A 16,767-nucleotide genomic window follows, 5' to 3' on the forward strand; every position below is an offset into this window, starting at 1 on the left:
GGAAATATGGCGACTAGGACGTACGGCGTCCAGTCCAATCGCACCACCTCAGCTATGCTGTGATTTCCTTGGCTTTGCGCAAAGAGCTCCACCAGTTTAGGACGAAACGGATGAGCCGCACGCTTGCGCCGTCTATCTCTATGAGGATTGAGGAGCCATCCCATCATGCCCTAGCTTTTGGTTCTACTCCAATACAAACCTCATCTCCCAGTCACGACATGATATGATGGCGCCACCCACAGCCCCGCCCCAACCAATGGTGTTTTACCATCGGCTTTTCGTCCGCAAAAGGCGTGCTATCACTCACATGAACGCAACCACTAAACTCATTCCGCGACGCAAACAAAGTACTAGTAGACACTAGACACTGATCCCATCACCCGGATTCCAATTACTTTAATTTTTACTACGTGTAAACAACAACATCACAGTCAGCTCCATTCCTTTTTCCCTTAAATAAACATTATTACAGGCACTGTCATTGCTTGCTACGGTAGTAATTCAGGTCAGCCGGCGCCACATTCATTTGAAAAGGCTGAAATCTCAAGAGCAGAGCAACCAGCACCAACTTGTTTCAAAATCACCTCAAGTCCCGAACCAGTGAATGTGCCGTAAATGCTGTACACAAGTATATTTATGCACTTTTATTGTACTCATTTCCGAGTCGGGTATATATATATATATAATATACACAGCGAGAAAGGTTTCAAAACATGACGCGGTAAATCCGAGACGTGCCGCCGCCAAATGAACGCAGGAAGGCGGCGGCAGCTCCAAGAATGAGAGAGAGAGAGAGACCTCTATGTGTGATCTCAGTTATAGTAGAATACAACGTACCATTACAACAACAGAGTGCTATACGAAGCAAGTGTGCTGACCACAGTGATCATACGAGAGCTGCAACCAACACAACACCGTAGAAAGAAACGGCAAGGCGACTATGGAGGGCTGCAAGCAGCCTCTGCGCAAGCGACAGCGGGAAGCAAGCTGTGGAGCTCCCGGTCACGGCGAGTGGCAACACATAGCCAAAGGGAGGAGAGTGCTGTGCAAAGTATCTACGGGCCACGGGCCCTGGTGAAACATAAGCATCCGGACGACTGACCATCCGGTATCATACCGCCGCCTTTGCTTGTGTCGAGGGCCTCCATAAGCTGCACCACCTCATCCATGTCCGGGCGTTTGTCAGGGTTTCCGTCCCAGCATTTACGCATAATGTTCGCAAACGCACTTGGACAGCAGCGGGGTATGTCTGGCCGCAAATTCTGTCCACAGACGAGCAGTAGTTATATTTGATGTATGTGCTCTGCGTGGATCATATGATACAATGAAGGAAAATGGCGTGGCAGGAGAGTATCTAGAACACACGACAAACCTGGTGAACAACAGCAGAAGAGACATCGGCAAAACTTAGGTCTGGGTATGGCATGTCACAGCAATAGATTTCCCACAGGCAGATGCCGAAACTGTAAACATCACATTTCCTGTTGTATGGTTTACCATCAAGAACCTGCAAATGCATACAAGGAAGAACATGAAGCTCTATTTTAAGTGAGACACCATTTTCTTAAGGAAGAAACTTAAGAGGGATCAGTCCAATAAATACCTCTGGGGCCATATAACCAAGTGTGCCTGTCGCACCAGTCATATCCTTCGGATTCTGAGCCTCAACACGTGCAACGCCAAAATCAGCAATCTTAAGGTTACGCTGTGTATCAAGCAGCATATTTTCAGTTTTCACGTCGCGATGTACTATCTTTCTAGAGTGTAGATAGCTCAATCTGCAAAGGAAAGGCCAGATTATTACTTTTTCGATTCAGATACTCTAGAAATAATGCATAGCGGTGATTTGGGCTCAAGAGCTTATTACCCCCTGGACAGATCCAATGCAAGCTGAACCACAACTTTGTAGGCGAGCTTCCGCCGTCTGTTCTTTATCAGATACTGCTTCAAAGTGCCTCCAGCGAGATACTCTACCACAACACAACATGCTCTAGCTGGCAAGTTGGCACGCGCACCGTTGTCATTGACTGGTATCTTGAGGTCGGTGGTCCCCATAGACGCACCAATAAACTGCAGAAGAGATTACGGCATGTATTTGAGTAATCAATACTTTTCAAATAGCCCTAGGATAGTGAGCATGATACCAGTTACAAATTTTAATCCTGGACTAGAAGTTAATACTCAATAAGCTATCAGCTTTACTACAAGAGAAAATATCACATATGAAGGACAGGATTGATGGAAGCCAAGTATGATTGGAAATATTCACCCTTGTAACGTTAGGATGGCTGAGCTTATGCCAAACAGCAACCTCCTGCTTAAATGATGTTCGTAAAGCAGTAGTTTCGGCTTCTGTGGCAAAACCATCTTCTCCCCAATCCAACAGCTTCACTGCAAACAATATGATGAAATTAATAGGGTGCTCGTATATTGCGTAACATTGTGAACAAAACAATCCCAAATTCCTAAAATGGTGAAGTGACACATTCATCGTAGATTTTGAGTAAAAACTGGATATCTAATGATAGAAAATTATACACGCTGTTTTTGAAAATCAACAATAAGAATAGTTATAATCATGTAAAGTTTAAAAGATGCTACTGCTGGAATATGTGTACTGTAAATACAAGCATGCCAATTTTTATGAAGCTAGTAGAAAGAACAAATGAACAACATACAGGCATGCATATAACTGAAGTGCTCAATGGAACAAAGTCTTCACTTTCTATTTTATGGAAACCTATAGAACTTAGGAAACTGAAGTGGGTCACAAAAAGATAAGCTTGGAAAGTAAGTCAAAGCAGACGGTACAAAGCAGCACAACTACGCTTCAGATAGCATGACATTTAGTTACAGAGACATATATCCACTATTGAGCAGGCTGCAGAAATGTTTACGAGCATATGCAAAAATTCAACACGGAAGAATTCATGTTCATTTGCAAAGGACTCAAAGGAAAGGAAATTGGTTGAAGGAAGCATCATAAATTAGTAGAAATTTAAATAAATCAATGTTGATAGTGATAAATTGCTAATTAGCAGGAAATCGATGTAGAGTGACATGTGAAATGAGGACTGCTGCCCAAAGGTGAAAAACCTCAGATGGACTGGCAGAGTAAGTAAATGTCCAGAAATGTAGTCAGGGAAAGGAATAACTTGATGGAGGAAAAAAGATGACACTATCTTGAAATTATTCATGAGCAAGAGCATCAATCTGGGCACACAAATATGCACAAGGCCGGAAAGCAGATGAATACATGGTCCAGCCCAAGCAATGTTCAAAATAATGATAAACAGCTAACAGACAGTCACCCAGTTCTTTAGTGAAACGGCCCTTCACGTGTTAAGATTTTTAAAATTTCAGATAAATATGTGTAGATGTGTAGAGTAGCAATATAAGCATGTAATGGTTTAACAGATCTTATCAATACATAGTGGATGCGGCAGCAAGGAGATTGTCCGACTACGTTATACTTACTAACTAGGAAGTATATATGTATTTGTCTGAATCCAACTATAAGAGATTCCTTGAAAAGTACAAGTGCAAAGCTTCTTGCATTCACAATAGGTTGGCCATCTAGCAAATTTTGCTCCTACCTTTTACAGTGCCTAGAAGCATAACTCAACTGTTTGCTAGTTATGTGAATATCCGATGTAAGGAAGGTAAAATATCGACATAAGAAATAAAACCTTAAACTACATAATTCAGATGCAGCTTCCTGGGTACAAGAAAAGAACATAAACAGAATCGAAGGTGCACTAAAACACACTAGAAATGAATTTTGATGCGTCTCTGATAAAAACACGCGGGCCAAATTGTTGCGAAAATACTAAGCATTGTGTGAAGCATAAAGAGTTATCATGAAGTTCAAGGATTAATTAACAGGGGGCACACGAATAACTGTCAAACTGCTAGGCATCGCACTTTGCCGAACAAGTATGGTTTAAGGCGCCCAGTTGGACACTGGGATGGGTTTAAAAGAGCATGCTACTGGATTAAACACACCTAATCTCAAAACCTGTACCTATTGGAGGTTCTGAAACATTGGGGAAGGAGTGAACACAAATCACACAATCAATAAAAGTCAACATGTATCATTTCTCTAATAGAAGAGATTAGAGTAACTAATTATCCCAAAACCTGCAAACTTGCGCTTGCTTTGTGTGAATAAATACGTGTCATGACTCATGACCTATATACATATGTGTTTTTAACCCCCTATAATATAATCATGTGTGTAATTCGACCAGAAGAATACATAAGAGGGCATAGGAGCATGCATATATAAAGAACAATCAAGCAACATGAGTTCATGTTTTTCAGCCGATTGAGGTAGATACCTGCGACCTGCTGGCCATCATAGGTGCCGCGGTAGACGGTTCCATATGTGCCCTGGGCGATGACGTGCCGGATCTCCAGCTTAGCAAGGTCAATCTCCCAGTCCGCCTTGGGTCCCTGGGACTTGATGTTGGTCTTGCCCCATTTCTTGTTGAGCTGCTGCTCCAGCTGGATGTCGAGGCTGGTGAGGTCGATCTTGTCGGCTCGCACGTAGTCGCTGCTCCCCAGGCTGCCGGTCCTCTTGAATTTCACCTCGGGCATATCACCGGCGCTGGACGCCATCTTTGCAGGCAGCCAAAAATAGAATTCTTGATTCTTGAGGAACTGCGCCGCAAGCCCAACAACCAGAATTCCTTATCGGAGGCGCGGAATCGGCGCGTGGCAACTGGCAAAGTATACCGGGGAGCAGCAGAGGTGAGCCAAGAACCGCCTCCTTGGCAGCAAGGCGGAGCAGGAGAGGGGGCAGATCTCGCGAGCGGTGGGAAGGAAGCAAAGGGGCGGGGGCGGGAGAAGAGGTGCTCACCGCGGCGGGGCTGTGACGAAAGCCGAAAGGCTGGGACGGACGGAACTCGCTGGAAAAAGGCCGGCCGCAAAGTTTGACCGAGGCGGAGGAAGCCCGGCGGAAATATGGCGGAGGCGGGAGGGCAGAGACCGTATCGAATCCGGTCAAAGAATTCCCCAAGAACGCAGGGACAAAGGGCGGCTCAGCCAACTGACCAGCTAACAAGGAAGGAAGGCTGCGGAATCGCGGGCGCGGGATTTGGACGGAGGCGAGCGGGGGCGAGGCGGCGGAGGCGGCGAGGAGATGAGGACGGGGGCCTCCGGTCGGACCGAGGCGGCGGGGGCGAGGGTGTTGACGAAGGGGGGAGGCGTGGCGACGACGGAGCGGATTTGTTTACTGCGATACTGTGGCCACCGGCCGCTGCTGCTGTGCTGCCTGTGCGTGGGCAGCTCCGCCTGCCTTCTGGCTCGTCGGTTGCGCTGGAGCTTTTGGAAAGTTGGAATATGCTTACTGTGCTGCTGGCTCGCGTGATGTGCAAGTCCGAGACTCCAAGGTACGTAGAATGTTCAAATGCGTCCCGTGCTACATGTCCAAAGTAGAATGTTCGGGGGCCTCTCCGGGCACGTCGCAGGCTCACGGCATGGTGGGTGGTGAGGTTTCAACTTGAAAAGCTGGTAGGGGTACTCTGTTTCTTGGTCAACCGCTCGTTTGTGGCCGTCGGATCGAGATTTTTCTCTCTGGTCGGTTTTGCACACACGCGAATCCTCAGATCTCTGGTGCTCACGGGATTTTTATAGAGAGTCAACAAACTTAAAATTTTTGTCTTAGATTTGTCTAAATACGATTGTATCAAGTCACATTTTAGTATTAGGTACATCCGTATCTAGACAAATTTAAGACAAGAATTTTAAGACGGAGGGAATAATAAATAAACTAACTAGTAAATTTTCACTCGAGACAACTTATCACTTCTTTCAAAATATGAAAACATATATGAAATATGTATATGACAATCATGTGGCAGATTGCGAAACTGCCACACGCATCCAGCGCCGTTAGTTTCCTCCCGATCTCCTTTCCTTTTCCGCATGACTCCCGATCTCTTTCTTTTCCCGCACGCCTTCCTGATTTTTGGCAAAAATAATGCTTGGACTAGGATTTGATCTCTAGTTTGCAGGTAATCAACAAAGGGAGCTTACCACCTCACCTATGACACTCATTGTTGAACAAGCTAAGGAAAATATTGTTTTTGACATGTTTTTGCCTTTAATATGTTAGCACTGAAAAACTTTTTATTTCAAGCATCATGGTAACTTTGATCATTGGGAATAAATTTATTGAACCCGCCCCCCGGTAATTTTTGTAAATAGCACAATAACATTCACGCCATTGACCTGATAATTTAGATACAAACATCGTGGTAACTTTAACCATTGGGGAAGACAAATGTGAAAAGATATCCGATAATTTATGTGTAAATAGATGGTAATATACGCAGTGCACATTTGATAACTGAGGTAGAAACACCATGGTAACTTTGACTGTAGGGAATAATTTTTTTTGAAAACATACTCCGGTATCTTCTGTGTAAATAGCACGGTAGTATACCTCCCTCCCCTGGCATTTTTATGTGTATATAGCATGAAAACATATGCACTGCGATAACTAAACACCATGATAAGTTTTTGACCCGTGGGGGCGGGGGGACTTGTGGCTGAAACATACCCCTGATAAATTTTGTGTAAATAGCATGATATTTTAAGCACTACGGGCTTGATAGGTTACCTAGAATCACCATGATAACTTTTTGTTCTGGGAAAAAGTTGTTCAAAACATCCCCAATAATTTTTGTGTAAATAACATGATTATATAAGCACGGCATAACCGATAACTTGCAATATAAACATGATGGTAACTTTTTTACCAAAGGAAAACAAGTTGTTAAAAACATACACTCACCTCGCGCGTGGGCCTCTTGAATGAACACAACACATGGCGTGCCACCGGAAAGTCACATAATGTTATGAGGGACACACGTGCTATAGACGTGATAAGTTACGCAAAAACATCATGGTAATTTTTGACCTATGAAAAAAGCTACCGAAACACACCCAGGTTTTTAGGTGCAAGTATCATGATAATATGCGAACTGTAGACCCGGTAACTCATGTACAATCCCCCATGGTAACTTTGACCGGGGGAGGTTAATGTACATATACCCTGATAACTTATGTGTAAGTACCACTGTATTTTACACATCGAAGACCTTATAACTTGTGTACAAAACACAGTGTTAACTTTGAAGGGGTGTAGTTGTTAAGCATAGTACCTGGTACGTTCTATGTAAATAGCATGGTAAGTTATGCAACACAGGCCTGATAACTTGCATACGAATACCATGGTAACTTTGTCCCAAGGAGAAATCATGTGGTAGACGTGAAGAAGTGGCAGTTTTCTCGGGGGTGGGCGCCCGAGATGTGCAGGAGAAGCAGGTTTCTCGGGCGAGCCTGCGGGGTCATTTGAAAGAAGGCGAGGTCAAAGGACGAGGGATCGTGTGGTACTTTAAAATGAAAGAAGTAAAAGTGTAGCAGTTTTGCTTATATGGCACACGTGTGCCAAATATCACAGTGCAAACATATAATGTCAATTATTTTGAAACGTAGGAGTGCCTTTAGAGCATCTGCCGACTCTCAAACCGCCCGCCTCCGCCCCGACGGCGGAAGCCATTCAGCGCGGGATTGTGTCGGTCCGCGTCGCGGTCCGGACATACTCCCTCCGTTCCAAATTACTCGTGCAGAAATGGATGTATCTAGAATTAAAATACATCTAGATACATTCATACCTGCGACAAGTAATTCGGAACGGAGGGAGTACTTTTTATCGCAAAACCGGAGACAAAACGGGGGCTTTGCGGGCATCCGAACACCACCAATGCCCCGCTTCTGACCACACTGACCCCCCAAAGCCCTTCCTCCCTCGTCGGCGCGTGTTCCCGCCCGGCGCCAGCTATCCACATTCATGCCGATGCACGTTGAAGACGGGTTCAGGGCGGACGCGACCTCTTACTTCCTCTGCCCATTACACGTCCGGCTGAGCACGCCTCCTCGCCGCACTCAAGCGCCTCCATTAAACCTGTGTGGAAACCGAGAAATCTACTCCAGCCACACATCTGTTCACGAGCGGGCCGGTGGGGAGCATTAAACACAACGTCGGGCAAGCTCATCCTGTCCATCCTCTATTTAAAGGACGCCAGACGTCGGGTAAGAATCACACCACTAAGTCCGCCGCTCCCCATCTCCTCTTTGCATCATTTTATTCACCATAGCCGTTCAGAAACACAAACAATAACAACCTACTATTGATAAAAATAAAGTACCCCTATTTCTTTCAATGGATTTAGGACGATGAATATCCATCGAGAAAAATCAGATTTTTAGGCATAGCAAATCAAATGTTTTTTATGATAAATTATGTTTGTCGAGGTGACAAGTTTAGTTAGTGAGCATGACAAATCCTTCACGGTTTATTTTTTTGCTAGAAAACTGTCCTGGTCGCCGGCTAATTTTGTCATCCACGCGCCAATATAAATTGTTATAAAAAAAACGTTGAATTTGCCATGGCTAAAAAATCTGAAGTCACGTACTCGGATTTATAAAACACGCAGCGGTGGCGACTGGAAATGTGATAGGCTATCATCAGAGCGCTGTAAGAGCAACAAGAAATGCACCCGTCATTATTTACAAGTGCGCGGGGGCACCGAGCAGGACCACGCAGCACTGTACGTACGGCCGTGTGTCGTGGTACGGCAAGATGGGCCGTCTGGACAGCGACCTATCTGGTCCTGGTGCTCCCTCCCACCACTAGCGAAGCCTGCCAGCCAGCCTATCACATTTCATAGGGTGTGTAGCGTACTGTGCAGGTTCAGTGCAGTGCGGAATCACCAAACTTGGGGTAGAAAAGATGAGCATGGAGCAGGATGGACGGACGGACGGACGGTGGCCAAGATGGATTGTCTACTGTGCTCGTCGCCTTCCCGCCGAAGCAATTGGCTCCGGTTCCTTTGCGACTAGAGTTTGATTGGTTTGCGATTGCGAGCTAAGAAAATATCTTGCGTTTTTTTATATAAGAAAGAAGAAGTGTACCTTTACATACCTTTACTTGCAAGTGTCCAAAAAGTATTTTTTTTCTTAGAGATACTATACCTCCTTCATTTATTTTTCTTTTTTAGATGATACTCCCCCCGTAAACTAATATAAGAGCGTTTAAATCACTACTTTAGTAATCTAAACGCTCTTATATTAGTTTACCGAGGGAGTACTATACTTCCTTCAAGGAGTATGCTGTTTTTTAGGCAACAAGGAGTATGCTGTTAGGGTCCAATGGCAACCCGCAAATTTCCTTCCGCGGATAGAGGGCAGTCCATGGACACGGACGCGGGAGACCATCATCCAACTGTAGCAGCATACATCCGGCCTCCCTCTTCTTTTTTTTTAAGTCCACATGATCAAATAGTCACATACATAGAGTGCGGACGTTCAAATAGCTGCGTGCGGCACTAGTTCAAATTTAAAAAAATTCAAATATTACATCCCAACATTGTTGTCCCCTTTAACCGTCCACTGATGCTCAATCAGATCTTTCTTCAGCTGCTCGTGAGTTGGTCGATGCGTTGATGCATTTGAATAAACTCTTCAAATGTGTCTGGATTCTGGTCTGGAAGTTGGATAGCATCATCCTTGTTCTCAAATTCTAGGCCTGCGGCAGCATCGCCACCCTCATCCTCGATGATCATGGTGTGCATGATCACACAACATGGCATCACCTTCCACAAGGGCTCCGGATCTCATTGTTTGGCAGGTCCACGAACAACTGCAAAACGGGCCGGCAAAACTCCAAATGCACTCTCGACAGCCTTTCTAGCTGATTCTTGTCTTTGGGCAAAGTGAGCCTTTTTCTGGCCAACTGGTTTAGATATGGTGTTGGCAAAGGTAGCTCACGGAGGATAGAATATCGTCAACCAGATAGTAGCCCATGTTGTACTCATGCCTGTTGACAGTATAGTGGCAAGGAGAAGCTTTTTCTTCAGTCAGCCTCGCAAACAACGATGATTGCTGCAGCACATTGATTTCATTGTGAAGCTCGAGCATGTCAAAGAAAGCGTGCCAAATCCAAAGATATTGTGATGCAACTATTTCAAGAATTATGGTGTGCTTCTAAAGATGACCCTGATATTGCCCTTGTAAAGCGTTCGGGCAGTTCTTCCAGTTCCAATGCATACAGTCAAGAGAGCCAAGCAAATCTGGCCACCCTCTTACTTCTGAGATTGCCAAGAGTCTCTCAGTGTCTGCCACAATTGGTTCTCTCAGGTACCGAGGTCTGAACACCTCGACCACGACAGTTGCAAACCTAATCATGGCATCTCCGCATGTGTTCTCATACATCCATAGGTACTCGTCCCATGAATCAGCTGTCGTGCCATATGCACAATCCGGACGGACACAGACGGTTTGCGGGTCCACCTTGTAGATGCCCTTACACGAGCACATTTCTGGTTGGGCTGGTTGCCAAGCAAACGGGCCGATGGAACTTGCCTTTGGCCCATGTTATGACATTAGGACATGATCATCTCAAACCAGTGAGAGGAAATTAAAAAAAAAGTGGGAAGAACAGAAACCATCCTTGTCTCGCTGATTGAACAAAGTTGTAACAAGATTCCAAGACCCTACCCCCTATCCTGATATGGTTATCATGGCCGACGTAGTCGACATTGGGGAGCTTATGGTGTTTTGGTGTCGTGTTGGCCCCGTTTTGATGCTTTTGCTATAGTGGTGCCAAGTGTATTTTGGTTAATGGTTCTCTGTTTTTTCACTATTTTTTGTGCTCCTGACTTTCTTCCCAAACAAATTCAACATGCTTAACAACAACATTGATCATTTGTTTCATACTACGTTGCAAATGTTGAAAGAGTAGAATAACCGTGTATTCAAATATCGACCCTTTTCCAATAAAGAGAATATATTAATACGAATCACCTATCGATCTAGCTGCACTTCTTCTTTCTGTGAGTCTTTGGATAACTGAGATTCAAGCATGGTGTAATGTTGGGGCTCTATATCTCAGCCCCATAAATTACATCTTTTACCCCCTAGTTACGACGTTTTGGCAACGCTTACCCAATTAAAGTATTTTCACATTTTTAGTGTTTAGTTGTGAACTTGTGGCGGCTTTTACCCCCATTTTATTATCTTCCCATCATGACAAGAAGAACCTATGTGTCAAATGTGGCGCTAACTAGGTGGTCAATTCCGGAAATATATCCTATGAGAAAAATATATTCTTAGGCGAGTTATACTGTTGAAGAACAGGCGGATCGAAGACGAACAATAGGCTTGGAATTGTGACTGAGTTTGATTCTGCGTTAATGGGTAGTTAGGGGGATGAGTGCTTTCAGATTGGTGATGCTCACCGGTCGTGAGATGGAGTGGGTCTAACTTGATTAAGAGTTAGATCCGGTCTCATATAATCTTTTTTGTCAACTCCCGCAGTTATTTTGGTTACCTCAGCTGTTTGGCAAAATTGACATAATTTGATGAAATTTGACGTAATCTGGTATGCCTTAACGGGTATGTGTCTGAGCTTGTTTGCCCAGTTAGCTGCCATGTCACCCTGACCAATTGACCTAATTTTTCTATTTGTGAAAATTAGTACTAAGTGGTACAGTATAAAAACGGTCACAATGCCACAAGTAAGAGGTCAAATGTTGGCAAAGATTACTAAGTAGGGTAAAAGATGTCACAATGTCACGAAACTAGAGGGTAAAAAGTGAAAACTACTGACACAAATTCAACATGCTTGACAAAGATATGCATACATGATGGAGGCGTTCTCTCTAAAAAGTACTCCCTCGGTCCTAAGTGACTCAACTTTGTACTATAGTATAAAGTTAAGTCACTTATTTTGGGACGGAGGAAGCACAAACACTCCAGAGATACCTCCAAAAATGTAAGAAATCCAGCCAAACTTGACATCTTCTTGTCAACGAATTACTAGCTATATACACTAATATATTTAACATCAGTCAATTTCACGGCCCTTGGTTTCTACAGGGAAGAGAATGCAGGCCACTCCAGCGAGGCATAACACCAGCTCAAACACAAAAACAGCTTCCATTTGATGGCAGGTCCGTAGCATGCCGACAGCGACAAGAGGGCATATAACCCCACCAATTTTACCAATGGAGGTCGCAATTCCAACGCCGGTCGAGCGGACTGATGTTGGATATACCTAGAATACAAGGAAATGAATTAGCCAAGGAACTCTGCTCCAAAGAAATAATATTATCCAAAACTTGTACAAAAACTGCTTCAGATAATGCCTGGTCAGAGAAACAAATTGGACAAGTGTTACACAGACAAACAAATTGAGTTTGGAAGGATAAGTGTTGCAGCAATGAAGAGCAGAACACCTAGTAATATGATCAGATTTGAGATATTTTCTCCCTATCCACTACATGGATTCATATTATTATCATTAGATGCAATTAGGATGTTGAATTCTTATTATGATTATTACAATCTTTTTTATGTTAGTGTGTTCAGGGGTCTTTAAAGTTAGCACAGCATGTATATCTGGCAAGATAAGCAAGAGAATCTGCAAATCCATGAAACTAAAAATGGATGCTCTAGCTAGGAAAATATTACTGCCCTCATGCATATATAGCGTATGCAAGTCTTCTGGCATCGATGCAACAAGAAAAAATCATCCTAGCACGAGTTTCATAGCGCTGGGCCTAACAGTAAGTTTTATTTGTATTAGGGGTGTGTTTGGATTTAGCCAAGCTAGCCTTGCCAGATAGGAGTATTTGGCTAGCTGAAATTTTGGTGAAGATTCTGCTAGTCCATGATCTGGCCAACATTGGCAAGAAAAATGAACTAGAAGGTTCTTTGACCACAGGGCAGTTCACCTATCTTCAGTATGTAATACAGCGAAGATCTACTAGAAGATGATTAATTTCAACCCGTCCTAGCATGATGAATGGAAAACTTTAAACCCTGAATATTGAAAATCAAAACTACCTTGGCACAATAAAAAGAATAATGAAAACCACTATTTGTATAAATTGGTTAAATGGATGAATGTAACATTCAAATTTATTAACTAAAATGGCCAGGTTGTATTTACAGGACACTGTAAAAACCAAGACAACGGAAAAGAAGTGCACTTGCTATATTTAACAAAGAATTGACACAAACCTCTGGAGCATATAAACATAGAACTGTGGAGCTACCCATGGCACATGCGCGAGCACCAAATAAGAGGGCCGTTGTAAATAGCTCATCCTGATGAAGTACTAGTGGCCCAAGGAAAGCAGCACAAGTGAAGAGCATGGACCACATTGTAGCTTTTCGGCCAATCCATTCAACAAGAATGGCAGATACAATTAGACCAGGAATCTCTGGGACATCAGTACATATATTTGTTAGCCAGTGGCATATTGTGAAAAAGAGGCAGTCATCAGGCAACAAAGTAGACTTACTGTAAGCTACCTGCTAAACTGGTAACAAATGTATCCCTGTAAAGGTTAGCATCTTCTTGACGCGGTAAGTTTGTCAGCCCAGATGGGCAGTTTGTATTGGCATCGCTCAGCTGAGATGTCAGCAAGACTACCCCATAATAAGCAAAGGAATTTGCAAAGTAAACAAACCAAAGAAGAAGAGTTGATCTGCGCAATGCTGGTGACAATAGTCTTCGCAGTGCCGCAGCGGCGCCAGATTTGAAGCTCAAGGCGTTGTTAGCTTTGCATTCTATCTCCCTGACTGGAATAAGATGATCTGTTTCGGTCTCAGATGTAACAGTGTCAACTTTACTTTCACGGCGGTATGTGAGAACTCCAGGAGGAAGAGCTTGTTGGTTTATCATAGAGATACTCTCCAGGACAAGTGTAGCGTCTGACATTCTATTTTGTGCACAAAGATAGCGTGGTGATTCAGGTATTATTCGAAAGAATGGAAGCAAGAGGAAGCATGGAATGGAGGTCAGTACTAGCAACCACCGCCAATTCAATGCCAATATGACAACCTGCGACCAAACCACAGTCGAATAGCATTTCTCAGAACTGTATAAAATTCTATAAACATAAGTCACAAATAAAATGTCGTAAATGCATCAGTCCAAAGTTTAACTGAGCAGAAAATCAAAGTTTTCTCTGAGAAAATCAAAGTTGAGCTGTGAAGGTAAAAGTTTGATACGAGATAGCACAAGATGAAATCACAAGTATTCCTACGGAATATTTGTCATTCCCATTCATTTTCTCTCTCCGTCCCATAATATAAGACATTTTATGACACTACACTAGTGTCAAAAAACGTCTTACATTATGGGACAGAGGGAGTACTTGTCAATTCAGATAATAGAGATGGTCTGTAATACACACTATTGACCATAATTTTTATTATTACACGTTATAAGAATATTTAATTATCTAAAAGTACTTCTGATGACAAATATATCATCCATTTGGGAAGGAATGGATTTCAAGACTATGAAGAAACCAACAGAAATTCACTTCTACATACATTTGTAAGCACCCGACCTGAACAAACAGAGATGTTTCTTTCAGTTGACACACTACTTAGTATCTGTGGCGTCTCTTTATCTATACTTGTGGTTTCAGAAACCTTGCTTTGTCATGTTCTTATATCCTTGCTTATATCTCTACATACTTAATATCTGTTGTGACACTATATTTTTTTTTCTATTTCTACCTATAAAATGCATCAGGGAAAAAAATTAGAATGAAAATGTGACATGTATAATTCACAACACTAAAGGGCCACAAAAGAAAGCTGCCATACCCATGCAAGTGAAGCCTCCAAGATAGTACCGATAGTCCAAAAAAGCGAAAAAAGAACTACGCAAGTGCCGCGATTTTGCGCAGGAACAAACTCCAAAAACCAAGATGAGAACACATGCCCGCCACCCACTCCTACGCCGACGAGAAACCGAAGAGCGATCAAGCATAAATAGTTGGGAGACCAGGCACTTAAGAAGCCCATTCCGCTAGTAAACAGAGCTGAAAACAGCAAAACGGTCCTGAAACAAGAAAAGAAGTACAGGCTTTGCCTTTACAAAAATTCCTATTCAGAAATGCCTATACTCAAAAAATTGAAATAGGGAAGTGCTTCATACCTTCGACCATATCTGTCAGAAACAAAGCCCCAAGCACATGAGCCGGTTAGCATGCCGGCAAAGACCACACTTGAGAGTAGGCTCTCATCTTGGGCAGAGACTTTCCACTCCTCCCGAACCAATGGTCCCACAAATGACAGCAGATTGAGCTCCATGGCTTCTACGACCCAACCCATTCCTGCATAAGCAAGAACAAGCGCCTGGAATTTGCCAAACCCCATGGCCGAAAGCGCGTCATCCGTGGTGTATGTTTCCATGCTGTCAGACAGTCGGAGTCTTTTGCTTGAACACCAGTATCACAGGCAAGTCTCGAACAAACTTTTGGTCAAATAAGTATCTTCAGTATGCCCCATGCAGAATAAAATCATTCGTAGAGACCAAAAGTATAGCCAATATGACTTGCTGCATACATTAAGAGTTCAGACCTGAAAGGCAAAAGCATGTTGAGTATGTTTGTGCAAGACGAAGCATACAGTGATGAATCTAGAATGAAATGATAAACTCATTCTTGTCAGACTCAGAGTGTGCAGGCACGTAAACTAAACTGAAGCCTAAACTGAATGTAGTTGTTACTAGTATGCTGTATGCATAAAGGCTAGGTGTTTCTTGTGCAGAAGCCTGAAGGCCAACGAGAGGGTTCAACGCCGAAGTAGGTACTCCCTCCGACCCAAATTAATTGCTGCAGCTCTAGTACAACTTTGGTCGGAGGGAGTACCATATATTCAGATGTGAGCTGATCCGGCCTGCTGTAAGAACAAACCCACCACCGTACAAAAAGTATATATGTGACTGAAAGTCTGAAACTCTCACACACTCATAAAGATTAGCATAGAGACGGAGGAGTTGGGAGCCAATCAAAAATTTAACAGCAAGGGGTCGTCGGAGGGAGCGAACCGTGGATGGGGGATCCCGGGAGAGGAAAGCATAGGCGGCGGCCGGCGGCCGGCGGCGGCGGCGGAGGATGGGGAACGACCTGTGGCTGTGATTGACCGGTTGGTTCGTTCCATGGCACCATAATAAGCGGCAGGCGGCAGGCGGCGGCAACAGATTTCTGGTGTTTGGTGGAGTGAAGGAACAAACAAGCCTGACTGACGACGACGTCTGCGACCGTGCTTTGGTCCGGGACCCATGCTCGCTCGCTCGCTCTCTGCATACGCCACCCTCAACTACCGGCCCCTATATTTTCATTTTCATTTCCATTTTTCTGGCTTGTCTCCGCTCGTCTACCGGCCGGGCAGGAGGCATCTATCTAGCAATAATTATGTAATTAAGCATATCCTTGGCAGGCATGTTGTCCTACAAAACGCCACTCTATCTCTCTCTGCTGTCCATACCGCTTACAGCACATGTTGCCTGACTGAAAACATCGAGCATATTCTCCTTTTGCTTTTCGTCCTCTGTCCTGTGCCTTGGTTCTCCTGCCCTCTCTCCAGGTACCATTTGACACTTAATTAGTACTCCCTCCCTTCATTATTATAAGAGGTTCTAAACATTTCTAAATCTAATGTGCGTAGATAAGTTTTTTTTTTGAAAGATCCAGCAATTGCTGGCTTTTCATTGCATTAGCAGGAAGCAGTGGGAGAAATAACATGAGGGGGTTCAGGTCCTAGGACCAGGTACAGGAAAAAAGGAGTACATCATACAACAACGGACCGGATTTTCCGGCCGTGAAAGGAGAAACAAAACTATTTCCTCATGGCGGATCCCAGAAGGGGCTCCGCAAACCACAGGCGCCCGCG

The 16,767-nt window shown here is 43.8% G+C and overlaps 2 protein-coding genes across 2 annotated transcripts; both read right to left on the bottom strand.

Moving 5' to 3' along the window:
* Window positions 1-688: 688 nt before the first annotated feature.
* On the bottom strand, window positions 689-5,377 carry LOC125530370 (serine/threonine-protein kinase STY13-like). Its single transcript, XM_048694775.1, has 6 exons — window positions 4,341-5,377; window positions 2,270-2,391; window positions 1,868-2,070; window positions 1,604-1,778; window positions 1,373-1,507; window positions 689-1,262 (listed from the first exon to the last, which is right to left on the bottom strand). The coding sequence occupies exons 1-6, from the start codon at window positions 4,618-4,620 to the stop codon at window positions 1,056-1,058; spliced, it is 1,122 nt and encodes a 373-aa protein (XP_048550732.1). The 5' UTR covers window positions 4,621-5,377; the 3' UTR covers window positions 689-1,055.
* Window positions 5,378-11,586: 6,209 nt separating this feature from the next.
* LOC125530372 (organic cation/carnitine transporter 7-like) lies at window positions 11,587-16,157 on the bottom strand. Its single transcript, XM_048694776.1, has 6 exons — window positions 15,923-16,157; window positions 15,029-15,453; window positions 14,695-14,932; window positions 13,387-13,918; window positions 13,093-13,295; window positions 11,587-12,124 (listed from the first exon to the last, which is right to left on the bottom strand). The coding sequence occupies exons 2-6, from the start codon at window positions 15,283-15,285 to the stop codon at window positions 11,915-11,917; spliced, it is 1,440 nt and encodes a 479-aa protein (XP_048550733.1). The 5' UTR covers window positions 15,286-15,453; window positions 15,923-16,157; the 3' UTR covers window positions 11,587-11,914.
* Between the last annotated feature and the right edge of the window lie 610 nt (window positions 16,158-16,767).

Source organism: Triticum urartu, unplaced genomic scaffold, assembly GCF_003073215.2.
Source record: "Triticum urartu cultivar G1812 unplaced genomic scaffold, Tu2.1 TuUngrouped_contig_6271, whole genome shotgun sequence".
Classification (NCBI taxonomy): domain Eukaryota; kingdom Viridiplantae; phylum Streptophyta; class Magnoliopsida; order Poales; family Poaceae; genus Triticum; species Triticum urartu.

Bases quoted from the DNA above. Each gene is read 5' to 3' on its own strand.
- LOC125530370 (XM_048694775.1), bottom strand. From the start codon at position 4,620: ATGGCGTCCAGCGCCGGTGATATGCCCGAGGTGAAATTCAAGAGGACC. The intron at 2,071-2,269 runs GTGAATATTTCC...TCTCTTCTGCAG, and splicing joins GCCATCCTAACGTTACAAGG to TTTATTGGTGCGTCTATGGG. The intron at 1,779-1,867 runs GTAATAAGCTCT...TTTCCTTTGCAG, and splicing joins GCATTGGATCTGTCCAGGGG to ATTGAGCTATCTACACTCTA.
- LOC125530372 (XM_048694776.1), bottom strand. From the start codon at position 15,285: ATGGAAACATACACCACGGATGACGCGCTTTCGGCCATGGGGTTTGGC. The intron at 13,919-14,694 runs GTATGGCAGCTT...GTTTGGTCGCAG, and splicing joins TGGAGGCTTCACTTGCATGG to GTTGTCATATTGGCATTGAA. The intron at 13,296-13,386 runs GTAGCTTACAGT...CTGATGTCCCAG, and splicing joins ATTTGTTACCAGTTTAGCAG to AGATTCCTGGTCTAATTGTA.